General features: G+C 42.2%; 1 protein-coding gene across 4 annotated transcripts in view; it reads left to right on the forward strand.

The window, feature by feature from the left end:
• The window catches only part of SCEL (sciellin), a 115717-nt gene that overhangs the window by 85503 nt on the left and 4454 nt on the right, over positions 1 to 25760 (forward strand). For 3 of the 4 annotated variants that reach the window (XM_068267894.1, XM_068267896.1, XM_068267895.1), the window contains 7 exons: positions 682 to 738; positions 1464 to 1511; positions 2346 to 2405; positions 6445 to 6495; positions 15430 to 15837; positions 17248 to 17322; positions 20079 to 20187. In XM_068267894.1, the coding sequence (XP_068123995.1) occupies positions 682 to 738; positions 1464 to 1511; positions 2346 to 2405; positions 6445 to 6495; positions 15430 to 15837; positions 17248 to 17322; positions 20079 to 20187 (808 nt within the window). The remainder of the gene's footprint in view (positions 1 to 681; positions 739 to 1463; positions 1512 to 2345; positions 2406 to 6444; positions 6496 to 15429; positions 15838 to 17247; positions 17323 to 20078; positions 20188 to 25760) is intronic. The other variant, XM_068267897.1, reaches the window with a different exon arrangement.

The raw sequence follows: 25760 nt of genomic DNA on the forward strand, positions 1-25760 counted from the left end.
TAGCTAGCCTATTGCTAGCTACATGATTCCCCCACTCCCTGCTCCCTCCATCCCACCCTTCCGATCGCCCCCGGCGATCATGCCCATCAGGAAATCCCGTTATGAACGGGATTTCCTTTAGTGCTTCCCCCATCGCTATGGCGACGAACGGAGCGACGTCATCGACGTTGTGACGTCACAGGGAGTCCCGATCCACCCCATAGCGCAGCCTGGCGGTGATTGGCCAGGCTGCGTAAGGGGTCTGCGGGGGAGGGCCCTCTTTCGCGGTGGGTAGCGGCGGATCGGTGGCGAGCAGTCGCAATCAAAACAAATACGCAGCTAGCAAAGTGCTAGCTGTGTGTTTGAAGAAAAAATTGTGCAAATGGGCCCACCAGGGCCGGAGAGGTGGACAGCGGCGTTACTGGATGAGCTCAGCTCGTCCAGAACGCTAAGGAGGTTAAGGAGCCCCATCTCAGGTACACTTTAAGAGATACATTTGGTTTTGTTCAAATGTATTAGGTTGATAAGGTACTAATGTTAAAGTGAGAGCAGGGTTAAAGTCATGGAAAGTTAGGGCAGGATTTATGTTAAAGGTTAGTATTAGTTATGTAAAGGTTAATGTTAGTGTAAGGTTATATTTTAAAGGTTATTTTTACAACTTCAATCTCATTTTTTTATTTCTCTGTCAATTTCTTATTCAAGAGATCAGCTGGATGTCCTTGTTGAGATATCAGACACGACAAAGAATGCGCGTAAAAGGTGGAACCAAATATATTGTTATTATTATTATTAGTATAATTAACATTAATATATAAAAAATAAAATAAATTAGCATTATAAGTATCTACCATTTGTCAGAATGTAAAATCAATAAAGGTTGAACCGCCAGGGGGCATCGGGGACCGCTGTCCTCATGGTGTATTCTCAGCGGAGGCGGTCGTTATGGAGTTTCATCTAGCATGTGTACAGAACTTGAGAGGCACCCTGATCTCCCACTCCTGTGTGTCCCAGAAGTCTGTGTGCTGAGTCTGTCTATCTATGTATGTTATCACAATGCAAGCATGATCTAATCTTGCTGTTATTGCATAGGTTGCAATATATATTACTATACTGCATGCACTAAACTTATGACTATTATTACTAAACTCGAGATAAATTAGCTGCAGTGTGGCAGGGTGTGATGATGCAGATTCAGATGCCACTATTGCCTTTTCCATGCACATTTGCTATCTGACTGTCACTGACTGTTATATGAAGGAATACACAGCTCATGGTGGCCCAGAACCACCTTGCTATCAAAGGGCATAAAGAGATGATTTGCATATTTGGGGGTGATGCATCATGGGAAACTACATTTGCTCACTTACAGTTAAATTATGGTAGATACCTTCTGTTTTAGGAAGGCAAAATTACATTTAGTGTTGTTATATGATTGATTCTGGATACAGTGGTGGGTTTAACTCATAGAAATGAATATATTTTAGGGACGAGGAACTTAACAAGCTGATTGAAATAAAGCCTGAAAAGTCCAGGTAACTATTTTTCCATATAAATTATATATTTCTGTTTATTGCCCATTTCATACTTTTTTATGATAGCTAACCCATCTCTAGTTGCACTCTTAAAGAGGAACTGCACTGAAGTTAACGTAAGGAAAAAGGTGCTTAATTTTTACAATAATTATTTATAAATGAGTCCATCAGTGTTTGCCCATTGTAAAATCTTTCCTCTCCCTGATTTACATTTACATTATCACATGGCGACATCTTTACTGCTGGCAGGTGGAAAGCTTACCGACCCATTGGCGGGTCGGCACTTCTGCGCGTGCATGTGTGGACAGCAGCGTGTGAGCACGCCTACGTCATTGGGTGCGTACTGTGCCTGCGTACTTTTGGTGGACGCAGGCTCAGTATGCACCTGGTGGGTCCGTGAGCTTTACGGGCGGCCAGTGGAAAAGTGCCCGTAGCTGCGGTGGGGCATCCAGAACACTTGTAGGGGCTGGAAGAAGCCCCAGGTAAGTAAAGATGGCATCACTTTTTCACCTCGAGAGTCATTTAAGTCTGTAAAGCAAACTATGAGAGAGATCTAGGAACATGCTTTTGATGTTTATACATCTGGCCTGTTAATGCCACTGTTCTACTTGCTTTTACTGTATAAGATTATCTAAACTGTTGTGGGTCATTGATTCCTGTTCTGTCTGGCTGACGACAGGAATCCTGATTACTGTGCTAGTATTAGAGGGCATTTTAACAATTGATAAATGTATGCTTCTGCTAATATCCTGAGTGATGGGTTTAGTTTTTATAAGTGTGAGTAACTTCCAAATAATACCCGTATGAACATTAATACATATATATTTATTTCAGGAGTCAAAATCTTGACAACCTAATAGAAATTAAAAATACTACTACTCGACAAACCAGAAGGTAAGTGTGGCATATAAACCAGTGCATTGAACTGGTCCTGTCATTGTATGTAAATGTTCCATAAAATAAAGGCATGGATCGCAAGTGAGAAACTCCCAGTACTAACGTTGGTTACTTTTGGTGGGGTGAGAGGTGATCCAATGCAGGAATGTTTCTACCTGAGTTTTCAGCCAACGCTTAAAGGTCACCTAAAGTGTGAGGGATATGGAGACTGCCGTATTTATTTCCTTTTAACAATACCAGTTACGTGGCATCCTGCTGATCTCTTTAGCTGCAGCAATGTCTGAATCCCACAAAGAAACAAGCATGCGGCTAATCCAGACAGACTTCAGTCAGAAACATCTGACCTGCATGCTTGTTCAAAGTCTATGGTTAAAAGCATTAGATATAGAAGCTCAGCAGGCCAATCAGGCCCTGTGAATTGTTTCAAAGGAAATAAATATGTCATCTTCCATATTGGTCTCAGTTCAGGTATGCTTATTAAAAAGTGGCTGAAGGGGAAAAAAGTGCCCCTACGGGGTACTTACCACAGGAGGGGGAAGCCTCTGGATACTAAAGAGGCTTTCCTCGTCCCCCTCTAACGTTCCAATGGTGGGACACCTTGTCTTGTGCGGGCACAGTAGTCATCGGGCTCCAGAACAATATTAATCCAATGGCGTGCCATGCAGATGCACTATGGGCTTACCATTCAGGCGTTGACAGAAATAGCCAAGTCCTGATTGGGTCTGCTCTACTGCCCATAAGTGAGCCGTCTGCACAGTAGAGCAGACCCAATCGGGCTTGGCTAATCCTGCCAGAGCCTGAATAGTAAGCCATCAGTGATGTCACTGAATTATTATTGTTGTGGTCTGTTTGTACGTCCCACTCCCACCACTGGATCGTGAAGGCAAAGGAGGACGGGGGCAGCCTCATTAGGATCCAGAGGCTTTCCCCTCCCGAGGTAAGCATCTGTTTTTGTAGTATGTTAAACTTAAGGCGCATACACACATCTGATTTCTTCAAACGACGGGTCGGCAGGCTGATAAGACTGATCTGTCGAGCGTATCAGTCGAAACCAGCCTTATCAGCCTGCCAACAGACTGTACACACGGGGAAACTGTCGTCAGAATGGCCACCCCACGGGCGGGTCTGACGACCCGTCGTTTAAAGAGATCAGGCGTGTTCACATACCTTTCCAGATCCTCTTTAAAAATCTCTTGACTTGTCCTTCTGTGCTTCTGAGTAGGTACTTTAAAGGTGGATTCTTTGATACGAGCTAAACCCTATACATATTTTTTAAAAAATCTCTGCCTATACAAGTATTGGAAAACGCGTGGCTGAAATTGTTTTTTAAAGAAGAATACTTGGCTTATATAGTTAACATTACTCATAAATATTTCATTTAAAATGTTTTAGTGTATTAGTCTCTGGAACAAAATGAATTGTCTGGGTTTACTAATGGAAAATGAACAGATGATTATTAATTGAAAATTGCAATGTTAAGAGCACTAGGGAGCTTTTAAATCCATTAAAGTTTAAAAAGAAAACCCTTGTGCAAGATAAGCCAGGCTGATAGACATGTTTCAAAACCAGAAAAAAAGTATCCCTTGCACATGAAATGATCTATGATATGCCCCAAGCAACACAAATGAAGAGCAGCCTTCTTATCCAAGTTGCTCTTACAGCTAGGAAAACACTCTAATACATGAAAAATTGCACCCCAGATTACATTACCATATATGATAACGTCATGACAACATGTAGAAATATTACAGCCAACATAGTCACAAAACTGTGAGGACGTATGAACCAGCAAATACATAACAGGGAAAATATTTCATGCAATCTATGCAGATTATTCATTTTATGTTTTGAGTGTTGTAAAGAACTTTATCATCACCACTCATAGTGACAAGGTGGTGACTAGTGACTAGCTCATAGCAAAAGGGAGGCCTGGATTCCAGCTTCAGTGTCAGGATTATCTTGGCTAAGGATATTAGTCTTCATATTTTTCTCACTACATGCTTCTCTTTAAGTACTAGATAGAAATGGATGCGGCCACTGCCAACCTCTTTCTTAAAAGTGTTATATTGTATGTTATTCTGGCGTACACTGACGAAAGGTGCTGCGGTAATTTGAGTGCTGGGTAACATTGGTAAAATTACCAACATCATACAATTGGGCACACACGCTAATACTAATAGGTGAATATGGGTAATTTTACTAATATTCTACTATCACTTTAACTAGCCCTCCTCTCACACTAACCCCCCCTCTACCTACTCTTAACACCAACCCCCCCCCCCATATCTGCTCCTCAATCTCCACCACTAAAATGTCCCTCCCCCGATATCTGTAACCACAAAATATTTCTTTGTAAATGGCACCCAAATTATGCACTGGATGTACTTATATTACCAGCTGCTCATCAGCACCCGAATTACCTTAGTTATTAGATTCAGTTATTCTAATATTCTGGTCATAATGTTTCTAAACTACTGTCCCAAGGAAGTTTGCAGAGCTGCATATTTGTTTCAGATGAGTGTCTTAGAAGGTATTGTAGCCAGAGGCTCAGCATTACAGCTTGAGGATTATCATTTTCAAAAGGAAGTCAGCAATGATTAAAAAATGAAGGTATACTTTAAGGGTCAAAATGTTTGCAGTATGTTATTATTATTATTTATTGTATTTATAAAGGGCAAACATATTGCGGAACAGTAGAAAATAAATACATACAATGATAAACGAAGCAGTTCATTTTGGCGCCCAGTGCCAAATGCTGAAGTTGGGGTCTGTCATAGCAGCAATGCTATGCTGTGGGACCCGCGTAACGGTAATTCGGGGATCCGGCACTTGACAGACCCCGAATCACATCTCCCTCCAAGTTGCTACAACTCAGAGGGTGAATAGTAACCCAGCGTCGCTGGGGAGTTTTGCGGCAGCAGGGAGAGCTGTCAGTCGGATTGTCCTGTGCTGAACTGAACTGCCCGGCGCCGTCATAACATGTACCCAATGATAAAGAATGACAGACGTAACAAGTTTATACAAACATAGGACAAAGCTATACAAGGCAAACGGTACAAAATTCATGATCATGTGATGGGCTGGTTAGGTAGGCCCAGTAATACAAGTACAATGCAGGAAGGAGCACACGACCATTTACAATACACTCGGGAAGGGAGGACCCTGCCAAAGGGAATGGGAGATGGACACACTAGGTAGAGCTGTAGAATAAGTTATCAGTAGAGAGTTATTGTGTGGTAGGGGGTGGGTAGGACATCTTGAAGAGGTGGGTTTTTGAGGGCTTGCTTTAATGTGCTGAAGGAGGGAGCAAGTCTGATGGGCGGTGGAAGGGAGTTTTAGAGTGTGGGACGGCTTTTAAGAAATCCTGCAGGCGTGCATGGGAGCGGTAAATGCACAGGGCATTAAGGCAAAGGTTGTTGGAGGACTGGATATGCAGTAAATAGTATTGAGGATTTACTGTACTCAGTTTTTATAAAGCAGATCTATTTTTTTTCCCCTGCACCGGATTAGGCATTTGGTGTGAACACGGTTAAACCCTGACAGAAATGCACTCAGTAATTACAAAAATACTCTCTGTGCTCCCACCTGGTTAGAGAGGGCTTATTGTGAACCTAAGTGCAAGATAACATGTATGAAACAACAATTTTCAACAACAATAACAATGCATTATTATAGTGGGCTCAGTAAGGTACTTTGACACAAGTTTATGCTTGGTCTACAAGCACTCTAGAGTTAGTAAGCAAATAATGACTCTCCTCTGGGTTGGTATTTGAATAGGCACCAGGTACCTGTATGACCTGGATGATTAGTTGGTCACATTGCAGTATGGGATGAGGTTAGGTGATGTGCCTAGGATCCTGTCATGAGACATCTGATGTATGTGTAGTAACTGCAGGTTGATAGCACAGCCACTTTGGTAGTTCACTTTAACAGTACTAGAGAACTTGTAAAAGTCACCTGCTGCTTACGTCAGTTTTAGTCAATAACTAATGTATGGATATGTTTCTCTTTCTTCTGTTTTAATGGATCAATGAAGAAGTGAAGATTTTGATGATCTCATAGCTATATCAGGAGAAGATAAGAAAGGGTAAGGACATCATTTGTGTTAAGAATTAATCAAAGTATCCCCATGATTGGAAACTTGAAGGTAAATTGATTGGATCTGGATAAACCTTATTATGGATTACACTTTGTTGTTAGCATATAACCATATATAAAGTGTAGAAAATGTGGAACTTTATTCCCACACAATACAACCAACTGTAGCTCCTGGTAGAACAACAATTAAGGAGGCACTCAAAAGGCATTTATAAACTTGCGTTTATCTAGATAGTTGCAGAACACAACATGTTTTGGGGTCTCCCACTTCTTCAGGTGTACATGTTTTGAGTGCCTCCTTCATTGTTGTTTTACCTGTTGCCAATTGTGGAGTGGTGATCCACAGAAGGACTGTGCACCAGTGAACCAGGTGTGATAAGCCTGGGGAGAGTGACCACTCCAGAATACCTTGTGCTCAACTGTAGCACCTCACAAGTAATGGCGTTTGCCATGAGGTAGTCAGTGCTGAAGGAACAAGGTGAGTACATAGCTCTCTATGAAAGCAGATTGCACACAGTGCCACACCCACTGCTGTGTGCTTCTTGAGCTGAAACAGTGCAGATTTTCTAGCAACCAGTACAGCGCTGCATGCACAAAAGGAGAGACTCACATTCCTTTGTATACACTGATGAACTGCTAGGTGATGGTAAAATATCTGAAGCATTTCAGCTTCAGAAGTACACAATCTGGAGCAATATTTATGCAATGTTTTCCTTTACAGATAAACTGTGAATTGCTGTGCCTTGTACCTGTGTTTGCAAGGCTGCATCTCTCAGAGCATAGGGGCTCGTAAGTGTCAATACATCAGACGTCATATAGTGAGGGCAAACATTCAGAGAGTTTAGGACCTCCCTGGTAATTTGAGAGTCAGGCTTTGTCTAGAGCTATGTACAAAAGTTAGATTTTGATTGTCGCCTCCTGTGTCCCACGTCTTTTTCCATGGCTGCCAGAGTGCGTGTGACACTGTCTCATGACATGGTACAGGCACCCTGGTGGCTATGGAAAAAGATGTGGGACATTGGAGGTAAGAGAGAGGCAAGCCTGCAACACTCACCACAGGCCCAGGGGGTACAGTACATGGGGGAGACCTGAAGCGCCTGGCAGGAGGAGGCGGCTGCAAAGATTTCCAAAAGATTTCAGCATGATATCTGTTGGAAATCTGTTTGCACTATGGAGGCAGCAATATAGCTCTCTCAGATTTGATCAGAGAGGGATCTATCTGATGATCAAATCTGCCAGTGTGTGGGCACCTTACCTGTAAACCTAGCCTAAAGGTGCCCATGTATCTAACGATGTATGGGGAGAATGACAAAGAGACAGATCTCTCTGATCAGTGAGAGAGATCTGTTGGCTGCCCATACACCACAGACTGATTTACGATTTTAGCATGAAATCTATCTATCACGGGGATGCCAATTCCAGCCCATCTCACCACCCCCCAAATGTAAATGTCTCCTCCGGTGCCGATGCATTGTAAATCTCAGCTGTCCAGCTGCTGCAACCTCCATCTCCCTCGATGTCTCCCCCGAGCGCCACCGCCACACGAAACTACCACCTGGTGATGCGTAAACCGTGTGTGACGTCACACATATGCTCCTGGTGCCACACAGGGGGGGGGGGGGGGGGGGAGACAGTGAAGTGACAGTGAAGGTGACCAGGAATCTCAGGTACTGGACAGGTGAGATTTTACACTACATGGGCCCCGGAGGGGGACAACGACTTTTACACTTGGGGGGCAGATAGGCACTGCACGACACATTTGTCGGTTGTTGCGTTTGTTGGTTGCTTAATCAGCATGCTACTTGCAACACTGATTGTGATTCAATTCAATAAAATTGGCTAAGCGGATGGTTGAACGGGCCGAACAATCGGGCACCTTAAAACTTGAAATAAAAGATGAGTTCTTCATTCTCTTTACTTAACCCATGAAAGAAAAAAATGCTTTGTCACCGTATGCCAACTTCTGCAGAAACGTCCAGATAACCGTAGTAGATGATTTCCAAATGGATGAATTGAGATGTGAATGTTACTGCTGTGAACAAATGACAACAGAGGTTTCAGTGTAAATGGAAATGATTACTAGGCATCAGAAAACAATTGAGGGATAGGCAGTTCTAAGTAATTTCAGTGTGTCGGAGCAGCTTATTCTAAATTTAGACTGTAAGAGTGATGTGCTGCTATGGTGCACAGCTGGTTCCATTCATACACTCAGAACCAGCTTTGTTACACTGCGAGAGAACGGAGGATAACATTCATTGTTAGATGAAATCATGCAGTATGCTTGACACTGTAAGTTCTAATGTATTTTATAAGTTAGCATTTGTTAAAACCTTCATACATTTTTGTTCTTTGTTCAATAAAGTGTCTTTCTTTAAATTAGCTGTTGCTTAAGGTAGGTTTAGTGTACATCTGCTCTCATTTCAAACTTAAATTGGCTAACTTAAAAGAAAAAGTTTAAGCTTTGGAGTGATATGCCTTTTTCAGACTCAGTACAAAAACTGAGTCTGTAGAAGGCTTATCAACCGAAAGTTTAAACTCTTTCTTTTAAGTTGGACAATAAACGGTATCATCCTGATTTAAAACTACTGGCATCTTGTACTACTAAGCGCACCTCCTGGAAATAGCTCTATAAGATCCTAGAGTATGACTTCATGTTCTGAAAAATACAGTTCTATAGAATTAGATAACTTTCAGCACAGTGACATGGGTGCCATATTTTCAATACAACACTGTTTAAGCACAGAGCAAAACTCAACTAGAACCTAAGCTAATAATATTTATTCTAGACCAGTCTTGTGCTGACTACTTTCACATTGGTTTTGTTAAAAAATCTGCATCAATGCAATGGCAAGCAAGCACCATAGTGACATATAGTAAAATGCAGTAAATTATTTAGGATACCCAATGTTACATTAATTGTCCTGCTTTCCGCATCAGGACCACTCACTATATTTATATATTGCTGTATATTGGTATGTAGTCCTGCTCTACCAGTGATGTCACAGCCTAGGCTGTTTAGCTATGCAGTATTCTCCTCCCAGAGCATTCAGAGAGATCAGGTATTTTTTAAAGATGTCGCCACTTGTGATAAATTTCAAAAAGTAAATAAGGGAGAGAAACGATTTTACAATAGGCAAACATCAACTGTAAAGTAATATTGTAAACATTAGGCAAATACATTAAGTTTGTTTCACTATAGTTTCTCTCTTACAACTGTTGATTTACTGAAACGGAATCTATCAAATGCAGTTGTTTTATCAGACGTGAGATCTGAAATGAAATAAACAGATTATTTGAAAATATTTGAAAAATGATTTTAGATTATTTTCAGATCATTTTCAAATCAATAGTTTTAAAAGATTGCCTTAAAGCAGGGGTGTCAAACTCAAATACAAAAGAACGCTGAAATTGTACACTGGGACCAAGTTGTGGGCTAACCTCAATGTCTACTGGCCACCTTCCTCCCTTATAAAGGTCCTTGGTGTTTAATGGCCCCCTCCAACCCCTATCCAGTTCCCTTGTGTCTAGTGGACATCCTTCCCCCATCCAGTTCCCTGGTGTCTAGCGGCCCCCACTCTCCCCATACAGTTCCCTAGTGTTTAGTACTTTCCCTCTACCTCCCCCATATGACTTCCCTGGTGTTCTATGGTTTTACTTTCAAAATAGCTTCCCTGGTGGTCTAGAGTGGGTCAAACATAATGCAAAATGGAAAACCACTTGAGGGCCAAATTTAATGGCTCTGAGGGCCAGATTTGGCCCGCGGGCCAGAGTTTGACATGCATGCCTTACAGTCTATACACTTACTTTGGAGCTCAAGCTAATCTTTAAGTTCTAGTTCACCTTTACTTTTGAATGCATTTCCTCTGTAAAGATTTTTTTGCAAAACAAAACAAAAATCACCTAACCTACAGCAGCCAATCACAGGTACTCATTCTCGACAGACTGATACCTCTTCCTCCTCTTCTGTTTCAATAAGCTGATAGTTACAATGGTGCCCACACACGGTACAATAAAAACTTTAGTTTTTCCCATTTATTTGACCAAAACGATCAAATCGAATGAAAGTTGAAAATAATCTTTTTTTCGATCAAGAAAAATTAATGATTATCCTGTTTTTTCGATACAAACCTGATCAGACATGTTGAAAAAAATCTTTATATTCGATCTAATGGAATAATCGAACAAAATTATCTAATAAAAAAAAAAAATGAAAAAAATTGTACCATGTATGGGCACCTTTAGGGCTGGTTCACACGGACGCTTGGTGGCGTTTACCGACAAGCTTTCGGGACTCATCGCCTAAATGCTCCCATTCAAGTGAATTGGAGCATTTAGCATTGCACGGTTACCTGCGATTACGCAAACGCGGCGTTCCGATCCCGATTTCAGCCAGCCCTAGAAGCCGCATGCGGCTTCTGGGGTTGCTTAGCCACCGCGTCTTTAAGAGAAACGCCAATCACAATGGGAAGCCGATGATTGCCGTACTGCCGCCCCCGAATGAGACATCACAGGACGACGCAGCATCCAGCCGCCCCGACGCTGCCAAGCGTCTGTGTGAAGCAGCCCGATAGGCATGACTGTAGCAAGGACTATTTTGGACTATACAAGCTCAAAGCCAAGGAATGTGTCACCATGGTTACTAGCTGACAGGAAGGGGCTGAGTTCCACCAGTGATAGGGCAGAAGGTGACCGGTAGTAATGCAAGGAGGCATCAGTCTGTCGGTGGTGAGGTCCCCAGAGCAACGGAGCGGATATTGTAACTACATTTCAACTGCATATTTTTCTAAAATCTATTCTAATTAAATACATTTTAAACAAAATTAATTGGGGAAGGTGACTCTTTTTGTTAATGCCCATGCAGTGTCTTCTAGGGTGAAGACAAATGTCCTTCCTGTAAAACTGTATATCTCTAACTAGAGTTTTTTTAATTAAATATTACAAACAAACACTGCAGCTTATTTACCAGGTACAATGTTTATTTTTCTTAAATCTCAGTCACTGGCTGCAAGCATTATAAACTCTGATGTTGACTCATAACTTGGAAATCGATGTTGTAGAACAGGTCTGCCCCGCCTCTATAATGAAGACCATATTAATCATTGGCAAAGGTTCTGAAACAACTAATAGTGTGGTGTCGGTGATGGTAAACCTAATCAGACTAACTTGAGTAGGATTGTACAATCATACAAACCCATTTCCAAAAAGCTTGGGATGCTGTATAAAATGATGAGTTCTGAATGTGATCGATTGTTTTAACATTTTGGGAACCCTATATTTGTACTGAAAATAGTACAGACAACGTTGCAAGATAAGGATTATTGTTTTTATTTAATATTCTCATTTTGAATTTGATGCTGGCAACATGTTTTAAAACGTTGGGACAGGAGAACAATCAACTAGAAAAGTTGCTTAATGTTAGAAATCGGGTGACTTAACTCACTGTAAAATTGTAAAGAACTGGTGCAATTTATCATTTAAAGGACACCTAAAGTGAGAGGGATATATAGGCTGACAAATTTATTTCCTTTTAAACAATACCAGTTGCCTGGCAGTCCTGCTGATGTATTTGGCTGCAGTAGTGTCTGAATAACACTAGAAACAAGCATGCAGCTAAACTTGTCAGGTCTCACAATAATATCAGAAACACCTGATCTGCTGCATGCTTGTTCAGGGTCTATGGCTGAAAGTATTGAAGGCAGAGGATCAGCAGGACAGCCAGACAACTTGTTTCAGCTGTACTTAACAGTATTTATATAATCAGAGAGTCTAGAAAAAGATCTGTATGATCTACCCTCTATCTCCCCATATGACTTCCTTGGTCTTCTAGGGTTTTACTTTCAATATAGCTTCCCTGGTGGTCTAGAGTAGCGCAAACATAATGCAAAATGGGAAAACCACTTGAGGACACATTTAATGGCTCTGAAAGCCAGATTTGGCCAGATTTGCATGAGACAAAGCCAAAAGCCAATATATGATGGAAGTTACCTTCTACCAGTAGCTTTTAGGCAACAATGCATTACAAAAGAGAAACCATTGTAAAGTGGAAGTCACTGCATTTTTCAATTACCCCATTTTATTTGAGCATCCCAAATTTTTTTTGAAAAAGGGATGTAGTTATGCCTCTTTAGATGGGGATTTAAAATCATAAAAGGACAGTATAGTCCCTAAACCACAAAAAAGTATGTTGCAAGCAAAAAGATGCTGCAACTTTTATTGCTTTGAGTAACATAATTAGTAGTCAAGCAACTACACCGGCATGTCTTCATCAGGCCCTTACAATAAAACTCTAAAACATACAAAAATGCAATCCAAAAATTACATTTATATCAAAACAAATTCCCAAATCAGATTTCACCGGAAAAAAAAGAAGTGAGAGGTCAGTGAGTATTACCTAAGGGGCAATAAAATAAGCCCCCAAATTCACAGACTTTGTACAGACAGACAATAAAAAAGAAGAATGAGTAAATGCAACAGAAGGGGTACATAAATGTGTCCCCAACACATGGGGGTTCCTATACCATATGTGGAATATGGACCCTGGGGGTGAGAAAATTACACTTTAATATGGGTGATTTAATATATTTTTCCAACTTGCTAGGTTTATAACTATGCCCCCGCAGAGGTCCAGCAGAGGTCTCCGGTAAGTGTGGAAGCTTGGCTGGTGCGGGCACGTGCTATAAGGAGCGCGCACGCCCCTAGCTCCTCTTTAGTCACAGCAAGGGGTGTAGCTTCAGCACTGGCACGGAAGTCAGGGTATTTAAACCCTGACCAAATAATGCTCAATGCTGTTATGTCTGTGTTTCAGCCGTGAGGTGTGTGTATGTTGTTCCTTGCACCTGTCTGCCTGTAAGTCTGTCCTGTCACATCAGTACTGTCATCAGTCCCGTCTTACCAGTAATTTCCTTTGCAAATATACTGTAAGTGTCATCCAGGTAGATTAATTACAAGGGATTTTGCAAGGACAAATAGATAAGACCCTTGGTTTACTTAACACCTGCATAGACTCAGGCTGACACGGAGAGTTTTTTTTTTACTGACTATGGCCTAGTGCACACCAATACCGCTAGCAGATGCACAAAGCGCTTGTGGTTTTGGGTGCGGATGACAGAGTTTAGTCCCAGTGCACACCAGGCGGATCTTGATGCGATCCGCCGGGTGTTTTTTAGCAAACCGTAAACGTGCAGCAAGAGGCACGTTTGCGGCTTGCTAAAAACCTCAAACCGCCGGTATGCACCAGCCCATAGAGATACATTAGCCATGCGGATTTTCAGGCGGATTCGGCCGGCGGATCCGCCCGGTGTGCACTGGGCCTATGACCTGGGCAGGCCCCATTTCGCGGCCTCCAGTACCAATAAAGAGACTGTGACACCCATTGGAATTAAAAAGGCCACAGGTTTGTTAGTACATTCATAATTCATAACAAACATAAAATATTAAACGCATACAAATGAAATTAAAAATATTTAAACGTACTACACTTTATATACATGATCTCATCCGAGTCCATGACAATGCCCCACCAATAGTTATGGATCACAATAAACCACCGTACCAGCCACCAGCCGCAGTTTTTCTAGTTCGGTGGATACACCAACTGCTTCTAAGCAAGGACACTAGTCCTGCCACTGCCATAATCAGTCCAACTGGTATTGTCAAGGACCCGCCATCCTTGCTGTGACAACCTGTTAGCAAAAGTTGACCAACAACTTAAAAAACACAAGGGCAGGTGGGTGGGTATTGCTCAGAGGTACAAATTCAAAGAGGAGGTTTCCCTCCATTGCCCCTTCTTTGTAATTCACCTGGCTGCCCCTCCCCCTGCCTCCTGTGTTTACCTTTACCTGAGCTAGCCTATCACCTCCTGCCCCAGACCTCTTTTGTTCCGCCCATGTCATGCCCCCTCATCGCTTAGCATCGCTTGCTCTGGGGGCTTCCTTATCCTGTTCAGTGTATGCTGCTGGAGCCTGGAAACAGTTAACTGTATGTTACTGAGCAGGGGGGCACACATTTTTCTGGGGTGGGCGGGACAGTGCCCAGCATGCCCCAGCGTGGCGCCACCACTGTCTATGTTGTTCAGCATTGCAGCGTTAACCCCATATAAAAACAATGAATGGGACAGTAAAGGGCTGCAGAACAAAATGTGTACAGCGGTGTGTTCTCTGGAGCCTGATAGCCGCTAAACCAGCATTTAAAACTGGAATAAAGAACACAAGTTCCATATTCCTAATTTTTAGGTTTCCTTTAAAGGGACTCCGAGCAGTGCAGTAACTATGGAAAGATGCATATCATTTTGAAGCTCTCTTTCTCCTCTTTCCAATGATATATAAGTCGATGCCCTACGCCTTTTAGTTTTCGCTATTTTTGCGATCAAGATCGCGATCGCAGCAATTTCGATCACGAAAATAGCGAAAACTAAAAGGAGTAGGGCATTGATTTATATATCATTGGAAAGAGGAGAAAGAGAGCTTCAAAATGATATGCATCCTTCCATAGTTTCTGCACTTTTTGGAGTCCAGCATTTTATTACACAGGACGACTTTTCCCCAAAGTCGGCAGCTCCATTCAGCACAATGCAATGAAATACAAGGAACCCAGGGGGATTTAATTACAAACATCATGCTGGTGGGTGTGAGGATATAATTTATTTGTTGTGGGTATGCTTAAAGGCATACCCACAGGCACTGCTCGGAGTCCCTTTAACGAGTTAAATGTCCAGTGAAAAGAATGTTTAATAATACAGCAAAACTGAATGGAAGAATTGCTTAAAGCAGCTGTATAAACAGATAAAATTGTAAGGAAAGATATTTTTCATGAAAAAACCTAGTTTGTGTTTACATTTGTCATGAATACCGAAGTGGCTCTTTGTAGTGATAAAATAGAAAATGTGCTCTTTCTGGTATTTAAAGTTTGTCTTTCTATTTTTTAGGATAACCAAACCTGCTGTTAATAACACCAGCAACACAACGCGAAGTTCGACCACAACCACTACCTACAATACTACACATGACTCCACTGATCTGCCAGGCAGACGTTCAACCACAACCAGAAGTTACAATGTTACCAATGACTTCCAGGATTTGCCAGGCAAGCGTTCCACCACCACAACTACCTACAAATCTTCAGATGACTCTGGGGATATTCCAGGCAGACGCTCTTCTTCTTCCACCTCTTACAAAGTAACTGACAACAGCAGTAATGTTCCAACTCGCTCTACAACAGGCCCTACAACAGTTACAACTTATAGAGACATCACTGATGGAAACACTAGAGGCAATGTCAGATATCTTGATGGACCTGCCTCTGGATCCATGCCCACCTTCACTCAGGAACAATGGTAACTAGAAATCTATTAGTAGCAAAGATGATTTATTTGATCACTGCCAGAGGCATATCTAGGTAATATGGTGCCTATGGCAAACAATAAGAGCTCTCTGTTGGTGGCATCTGATCGCTGCTTCCAGTTTTATTTTATTCTTTTAATTAATTTATAAAGATTTTTTTAAAATTAAATATATGCATTTTTTGTATTATTTAAATCCCCCCCCCCCTCGCAATCCAATTAGTGATCACCTCTCATAGGCATCAGCCTATGAAAGGGGGTCACATTGTGGGCCACTTGAGGGGACAGCTTTGTCACAATTTTTTTTCTTTTGACAGCATGCTAGCCGTGATCTAGCAGGCTGTTTATGGTGCGGAGCTCCGTGTATCGGCGCACGTGATCCCCTGCAATCTCCGCCCCCAGGACTTGACACCTATTGGAATTACGTGGTCCTGAGGGAACCACCTTGCGGCCACCGATCGGCGTTAGGTGGTCGTAAGGTGGTTAAGAACTCGCCAGAGCTTATGGCTTCCAAGTTGGGTAGTATGACATGGCCCTATGTGTGCTGTAGATGATCAATATGAATTAGATTCAGCTATAGCTGAACAGTTAGAAAATTTACTGCCGTGCTGAACAATAGTTCCTAGGAATGTAGGAGTGGGACTATAAAGAAAGGGATGACACAAGATTGGGGAGAAGAGTAAAGAGATAGAATACTTCGAAATCCCCCTGTTAAGTGTCCATGTGCTGTCACTCCAGAACACCCCATGCTTATCACAGCAAACTGCCACTTTCCATGATAAAAGTACTGATTCAGTTGGGGCTGACTGATGGCGATAGTGCACCCATAAGGCGATAGATAGTGCAACCATAATATTCTACTATATACTTTGCAACAGTGCTTTCATTAGGCATCAGGAAATTCGCAGCTTCCCCTTATTGATTGACTATCCCACTTCCAGCAGCCACCCACAAACTGTAAATTGCTAATCATGCATTGGCTACATGGCAGTGCCCAACTGTCCCAGTGCTGCAACTGGCAGCTTTGCACCCAGGGCACTCTGTGAAAATCTGCATGTTAGCTACACTGGTAGTTTGAAAATTTAAATAAAAAAAAAACCAAAAAAAAACGGATTATATTTTTTACTAAGTAGATATAAAACATGCAAACTGTGATGGTGTGCATTCAGACCCAACTACCAATTAGATTTTAGCATTTTAAAATAGTCTGATAAGTTAAAACTGATTTATGATTGGGTGCTAAGTGTACCTCACGCTTCCCTGCATTTGCACTTTGTGATTAAACTTTTTTTTCCCTTTGCTTATTTTAAGATTGTTTTCTACACATTTGAAAGTATCACAAACAATGTTCTATAGACACATGATCATCCATAACAGTCAAGTAATATGAATTTCTTTTATCAGGACAAAGTCACCTCATACATTTGAACAGAGCATCACAGCAAATCCAATCAAAACCGTCTATTCTACCTCTGATCGGTAAGTACAGAATTGAACTATTATTGGAGCACTCTGGAGAAGGACACAAAATGCAATAGTATATAACAATCTAGAAATGGCCCAGGGTTGGACTTCTCTGTCCATTGACAAATATCTCCATAACAGTGGACTTCCTGTCTACTACCTTAAAGAGGAACTACAGTAAAAATAATGTAATAAAAAATGCTTCATTTTTACAATAATTATGTATAAATGATTTAGTCAGTGTTTGCCCATTGTAAAAGCTTTCCTCTTCCTGATTTACATTTTGACATTTATCACATGGTGACATTTTTACTGCTGGCAGATTATGTCACTGGAAGTAGCTGCTGCTTGCTTTTTTGGCAGTTGGTAACAGCTGTAAACAGCTATTTCTCACAGTGCAGCAAGGTTCACAGACACAGGAAACTGCTAGGCGTACCATGGTCCTCACAGTCTCCTGTGGGAGGGGTTTCACCACAATATCAGCCATACAGAGCCCCCTGATGATCCGTTTGTGAAAAGGAATAGATTTCTCATGTAAAAGGGGGTAACAGCTACTGATTGGGATTAAGTTCAATTGTTTGTCACGGTTTCTTTTTAAATCCCCTATGACTTCCTAGATGGGGATTACAATGCTTAGAACTCATGGAGAAGCATGTGATCAGTTTGATCAGCTGATTTGTAAGGCTCTGATTTGTTGCGATGACTTCCTGGTTTAACACATGATCATGACCAGCAAATCAGAACCTTACAGATCTAGCAGCTGATCAAACTGATCACATGCTTCTCCATGAGTTATCCTAAGCATTGCCATCCCTATTCCTATATATATAACTGTTTTGTTCAATGGATGGCTGCCATACCCAAGATAGGGACAGAAAGCATGAGTAGCAGCATTTATCATTAAAAAAAACATTATAATTTACATCAATTGAAGTTGATGTGCATTTTTCCCAGAGTAGAATGCATTATATATTACTTTTTCCTATGTCATTGTCACTTACAGTAGGTAGTATAAAGGTGACAAATGCAACTGATTTTGGACTAGTCCATCTTCTATAGACAACACAGTTTCTTCACCAGAGTCAGAAAAACACTACACTAGACCGCCAGCCCATGCGTTCAGCAGGTACCCCAAGCCTGCACACTATATGCCTATTCACTGTCGGACACTACACAGAAGGATTCAGCAATATGGTTTGTATTTGGAGCTGCAGAGTCACAAACTCTACATACTTAGGGCGCCGTGGAGCCCTTCCCTGTGACCCTGGGCAATATAAGCACTGCTTAAAGAAAAAAAATGGATAATAAATAAAACATAATAAAACAATTAAAGGCAATGCACAGGATATAGACCTAAATAGAAGTGTTAAAAGACTTTTGCATATCTCAGCTCTTTAATCCTTACATAAGGCAAATATTTGCCAATCAGTTCTGGAAACTGTTCATATACTATGAAGGGTTACAATTAAGGCTTCCTTTTCACTTTCACCTTAGCTAGGCATACGCTTAACAATTTGTAATAGTAAATGGTTGATCATTTCCTGATATTGATTATTTTACCTGTTCTCACAGCTGTCTACAGCATACTGTATAGGTATTAGACAGGATTTCTGCAGACATCTTGTCTGACATTACTTGAATCACCACAACTTTTAGCTTTGTACTGCTCAATTGATTGCCTATTTCTTCCCCTCCCACTCCAGTTCATGTCTACCCAGCAATGACCATTTACAGAATGGACATATCTGGTCCAATAGGATGAGCCCAAGGATTTCACAGATTTTTGACAAAGATTAAAGTATCTTACTGAGTCTTTCCTCTAACCTAGGAAACACTTATAACAGTGTACTGTATTCTTACCTTTATATCCAGAGCATTGCTATAAGCTGCATCTTGTGTTTTCTCTTCTCTAGAGTATATTTGCTGTAAAGTCCTTTGGAGAGTCTCCTTGGTACTGTCGACAGCACAGTCCAACTGTTAATGGGCATATCTAGAGAATGCACTCCACAGTGAGAAAGGCACCTGATTGGCTAGTGCAATGTACAGTATATGTGTCTGCATGCGTTTTACAGTTTGCGCGATCTCTGTGGGTGTGAGCTACAGAAAATGGTCATAAACAATATCTGACGTAACCGCTTTCAGTGAGCGGTGATTGAAATCTACGCCCTGTTTGGAGGCTGCTATTCCTACCAGGGCGCAGATCTAACTCACTGGAGCCATGCGTTCTCGCCGCTCTCGTAGCTCCCGCAGATCGCACCGCTCTCTCCCGGCTGCAGCTCACTCGCCCTGCTGTCGGTATGAAAGCAGGGCTAACATTGATCACAAGGTCAGGAGCCAATGAAATCAGCTCATGGCTGGCTCACAGAGCTCTGCCGTCATTTAAACGGCAGAGTGAGTGGCCTGAGGCGACTGGCGTGCGGCATGAACGGCGGTAGCGTCGATTCATTGCGGCAGTTCGTCGGTATGTGCTGGTTTCTGGTACCAGCGGTCGCTGGTCCTAAGGGGCCAGAGACCCCTGGTACAAAAGGGGTTAAGGTGCCCACTAATGATACAATCTTGATTGTTTAATCTTATCACTTGTACAATCAAGGTTGAGTCATTTGTGGGCCCCTATAGGTAGATTTAATTCAGGCAGTAATGAGGAGCTAACTTATTCTCTTTTTAATTCTAGATTAATTATAGATTTATGGTTGTATTGGCTTTGTATACAATGCTTATCCTTTTTATATTATGGATAGGAGCATCATTATTTCATCTTCTTTATTAAACAGCTCTGTCATTGAAAAGGACATGTGTACTTATTGCCGGAAGCCACTTGGAATTGATGCCAAAATGATCCTTAATGATTTAAACATAAGTTGTCATGCAACCTGCTTCAAGGTAAGAGACACTTCCAATATATAAGCCCATTTCCAAAACAGTTAGGACACTGAGCAAAATGTAAATAAAAACTAAATGCAATTATCTCCAAACCATGAAAATACTATATTTAGAGCACACCAAAACTTAAAAAATATATACAAGTTGGACATATCAGGGGCTTCTTCAGAAACCCTATAAAATCTTTGGACTATCGGCTTTGCCAGCCTCATGTGTGTCTTGGAGATTTCCCCCCTCGTTCATTCCTGATTTTACGTGCCCTTTTTGTATGCGCTTTCCCACAGCTGCGAGCAGGATCCTTGGCCAAGAGTGTCTGAGTGTGCACAGTTAAAAATGTTTCTGGACTACACATACCCAGAATGCTCCTTGCCGCGGTTGCTGTGCACAGCCATTTGGAAGTGCCCTTCAAAGAGGGCGCATGAAGAGGATATCAGAACATGTGCCCTCCAACACATATAAATTACAAACAATCACGGATTATTGCCATGCACAGACATCGCACAGCAATATTACCCTTACTATTGGCATGGTGTACCGCAACTTACGCTATTAGCGTGACTCGCGGTACTCGACTACCGTGACAGTTACAAAGGTAATGTGCACTATTAATGGTAATGGTCAGTAGTAACATACTTTACCATAGCAATAGTCAGGCTACTAGAGTACCATGGGTCCCGCTTATAGCATAACTCGTGGTGCATAGTGCCGATAGTAAGGGTAATATTGTTGTGTGTTGTCCATACACAGCAATATTACTGCGATTTCATGCCTCAACCCCAATATGTCTAGATCAAGTCAGAGCGCTGCCTTACGCTAAACATACAGTATTGTGTGCTATATAATTTACAGTATATGTGTTTTATTGTTGCTTCCACTTCACGTGCAGCTTGCACTTGTTCCCTGAGGAAGCCCCGATATCTGGGGTGAAATATGTTGCATAATTATGTAACTTATTATATATTGCAATTGCACTTTAGACATCCAGACTTCTAATGAGATCTACTTAGATCCATCTCTCAATGACTAATGCTGGGTACACACTATTAGATTTTCTGGTCGATTTACTGTCAGATCGATTATTTCCAACATGTCCGATTTGCTTTTCGATTGATTTCCAAGCATTTTCCGATCGATTTCCGTGCACTTCAATAGGAAATCGATCAGAAAACGATCGAAAAGCAAATCGAACATGTTGGAAATAATCGATCTGACAGGAAATCGACCAGAAAATCTCCTAGTGTGTACCCAGCATAAGCAATTACCTTGCATTGGAGCACTTGCTGGCCAATTAGTCCGTTCAGCAGTTTGAGGTCCTTTAAACTAGTATCTTTAGATTACACTTTATTACCTATTGGTTTCATAACTATAATAGCAAAAACAGAGATATGTACAAACCTGGGTTGCTAGCCTAGAAGCCACGGTGCAGCTCATGTGGAGAAAACCCATCTACTTGGGGTTGTGGTATCTTCTGAATTCCAGATGGTATTTCTCCAAAAAACAAAAAAGCTAAAGAATAAAAGGTGGGGGGCGTGGCTTGACACCGTTCAGAGATGGCCGTCTAATTTAGAGCTCTCGCTCCTCGCTCACTAAAAGCTTCAATACCCGGCTCAAACTAAACCTGTCCTGGCTATGAGAAGCACGAGAAGCAACCAAGCCTCCACGGCAGACCCCAAGACTCCCCAGACACTCAACGGACGAGTAGTTCTGGAGATCTTCAAGTCTCAGAAGGGCAGCACGCAGGCCACTAAGAAGATGGCACCGACTAAAGAGGCCCTATCTGCGCACTCCCTAGGCAGCTCTCCGCCAACAACAACAAAGGTGGGTGACAAGCATGACAGACCCCCTACCCTTGCAGACATCAGGGCGATGGCAGATGACATCAAAAACTCCCTCCACTCAGCGATAGCTGAAGTCCGTAGTGATGTGGTCACCATCGGCTCGCGGCTTCACTCCCTTGAATCAGCAGGCGCCAAAAGAGACTTTCACATAACTACCCTGCACCGGACAGCTTCGGCACACAACCTGATGCTTGCAGAACGCTCCCGGCACCTAGAGGACCTAGATAACAGAGGTCGTCGCTGCAATATAAGGGTCAGGGGAGTTCCAGAATCCGTCACCACAGACCAGATTCCTAAGGCCTTTTCCACCATCTTTAACAACCTCCTAGATCAGGACCCGGAGAATGCTATAGAGCTGGTTAGGGCTCACCGTGCTCTGAAACCACGCACTGCTGACAGTGAACAACCCCGGGATATAATTTGTTGCCTGGCCTCATTTCCAACTAAAGAGGCCATTATGCGTGCTGCCAGAAGCCAGGATGAAATCTTATTCAATAAGACTCAAATCCACCTATATCAGGATCTCTCTAATATCACCCTAGCCAAACGGAGGGCCTTGAAGCCACTACTAAAAGCAATTAAAGATAAAGGCCTCACATACCGGTGGCATTTTTCATTCGCCTTAACAGTCCTCACTGGTGGCAAAATGTTCGCACTTTGAGACCATGCTGGCCTGAAAGATTTCTGCCTCGAACTGGGCATCCCAGTCCTTAACCACTTCACCACTGAGGGGTTTTACCCCCTGAGCACCAGAGCAATTTTCACCTTTCAGCGCTCCTTCCATTCATTCGTCTATAACTTTATCATTACTTATTGCAATGAAATGAACTATATCTTGTTTTTTCCGCCACCAATTAGGCTTTCTTTAGGTGGGACATTATGTCAAGAATTATTTTTTTCTAAATGTGTTTTAATGGGAAAATAGGAAAAATGTGGGGAAAAAAATAATTATTTTTCAGTTTTTGGCCATTATAGTTTTTAAATAATGCATGCTACTGTAATTAAAACCCATGAAATTTATTTGCCCTTTTGTCCCGGTTATAAAACCATTTAAATTATGTCCCTATCACAATGTTTGGCGCCAATATTTTATTTGGAAATAAAGGTGCATTTTTTTCAGTTTTGCGTCCATCCCTAATTACAAGCCCATAGTTTATAAAGTAACAGTGTTATACCCTCTTGACATAAATATTTAAAAAGTTCAGTCCCTAAGGTAACTATTTATGTATTTTTTTTAATTGTAAATTTTTGATTTTTTTTTAATTACAAAAAAAAAAAAAAATGGGGAGTGTGGGAGGTAATGAGTTAATTTTTTGTGTAAAAATCATTTATTTGTATGTGAAAAATTGTGTAGGGTGTAGTTTACTATTTGGCCACAAGATGGCCACAGTAACTTTTTGTTTTAATGCGACCTCCAAGCTTCCTTCCGGAAGCTTGGAGGAAGTATAAGGAGGCTGGACACGTGAGTTTTTTCTCACAATGATCGCGCTGCCCATAGGAGAGCAGCGGATCATTGTGGGGCTTAGATCAACGAACGGGAATGGATTTTCCCGTTCATTGATCTCCGGGGCGAGCGGGCGGCGGCGTGTTTACTAGGGGCGGGCGGCGTGTTTACGAGCGGGAGCGCGGACAGTACGGATTTCTCCGTCCCTGGGGGTTAAAGGATGGAAAAAGGGACGGAGAAATTCGTACGGGCGGGGGTAAAGTGGTTAAGATCCCTAATTGGGATGGCATGGTGGCGGTTCCAGCCCTAGAGACTAGGGGCATGCAAAGTCTGAAAAACCCGATGACGTCAGCTACTCTCTGCCGGACACCATAAAGGATGCTGACAATGATGCCATGTAAACCTCTGAGCAACACGCTTTCTGATGAAGACTGGCTGATCTGTGGGACCCATCGTTCACTTTAAACCCAATGAAGTCTGTCTCCCCTGGTCCTGATGCTTCCTTCCCTTGGGAACTGAGAATTAGTGGTAACTTTCCTCATCTACCGACTAACGTTTTATTTTTCCTGCTTTTTTTTTTTCTCCCCTACTTTGGACAAACTTGAAAATACTCACCCATGTCCATCCTGGTCGGCCATCGAGCCTGTGTTGCCGTGTTTTTTCCTAGGCTGGCCGCGGGAGGTTGTGCAATGGTTTTTGCTATACAGTGCTGGATTGTCTCGTTTCACTGTGTTCTTGGAGCCTTGGCGTGTGTCCCCAGAGGGCCTGGAGACAATTTTCCCAGCATAATGTGATGATTACAATGTATATTAGCCGAGGTGGGGGAGGGGAAGGGTAGAAACTCATCCTATCTGTTATAAGTATGTATCGTTATATCTGAGGTATTATGCACTGTCATGCTTTTTAATAGGTATCACCACCATACTTTATTATCCACGAGTGACATATTCTGATGGTTTAGTTGCGGGGTTTTCTCCCTTTCTGCCTTGTGCATGGGCTTATCGCTGGGTGGGGCAGATATGGAGAATACCTACCCATAACAATTTTATGCAATCTCATCTTATCACGTATGTGAGTGACTCTGGCTCTGTGGGGGAGGGGGCGGGGCATTGGGACAGGGAATAGGGGACAGAAGCTACTCTGGTTTACAATATTGCTTCTCTAAGTATATATGTTTGATAATCGTTATATGTTTCATGTTACATATTGTATCTTAGCCAGGATACTATAGTCATACTTAAACAGAGAAGAGTGGGCGGGGAGGGACTTTTCTGATGCCTAGTGGTTATCTCTAGCTGTTATCTTGCTAACCCTCACACAGTGTGATTATCCTCACACTGACGAGAAATTCCACATTGCACATAGCGTTCATGCAAGAGACACATTTACACACCAACCACATCCCTACCAGATTTTCTCGGGATTACCCTGTGGCGTTCCACTCTACGTCCCCGACGTCTAAGTCCAAGGGAGTATCTATCTTCCTTCATAGATGTGTTCCTTTTGTACTCGAGGATGTGGAGAGAGACACAGAGGGTAGGTACTTATTTGTGAGGGGCAATATTGGTGATCACCGTGTTACTTTTGCATCACTTTACGCTCCAAATAAGCAGCAGATGTCCTTTATTAGCTCAGTGATCTCTAGACTCGCAACATTGTGTAATGGCATATTGTTGCTGGGTGGTGACTTTAATGTCCCCCCCCCCCAATCCACTCTTGGATTGCTCTAATGGATCCTCCTCTCTCTCTTACAAGGCGCTGCGTAGTATAAAGACCAAGCTGAAAAGCCTGACATGTATGGATGTCTGGAAGGTGAATCACCCACGGGACAAAGACTACACTTTTTTCTCCCCCTTACACAACAAACACACCAGAATAGATTATTTCTTTGTCACCCAAAGGGATCCTGGTCTCGTGTGTGATTCATCTATTGGTTTTAAATCAATATCTGACCATGCCCCGGTCTTTCTCACCTTACGCTTCCCAGACAAAAAGTCCAAAACCTGGTGTTGGAGACTGAACCCAGGCTGCTAGCCAAAAAACATAGAGCTGTGGTAATCTCACGTGCCTAGATAACTATTTTTACAATAACAAAGACTCTGATGTCTCCAATCTCGCTATCTGGGAGGCGCACAAACCAGTTATCAGGGGATGTTTCATCCAAATGGGATCTAGACTAAAAAAAAAAGAGAGAGAGAGGAGGGCATAGTGGCGCTTTCCACAGAGATCATGAGGCTGGAGTCCCTTCACAAGCAATGCCTAGCCAGTCAGACCCTAGAGGAATTAACCAC

Source organism: Hyperolius riggenbachi, chromosome 2 (genome assembly GCF_040937935.1).
Source record: "Hyperolius riggenbachi isolate aHypRig1 chromosome 2, aHypRig1.pri, whole genome shotgun sequence".
Taxonomy (NCBI): domain Eukaryota; kingdom Metazoa; phylum Chordata; class Amphibia; order Anura; family Hyperoliidae; genus Hyperolius; species Hyperolius riggenbachi.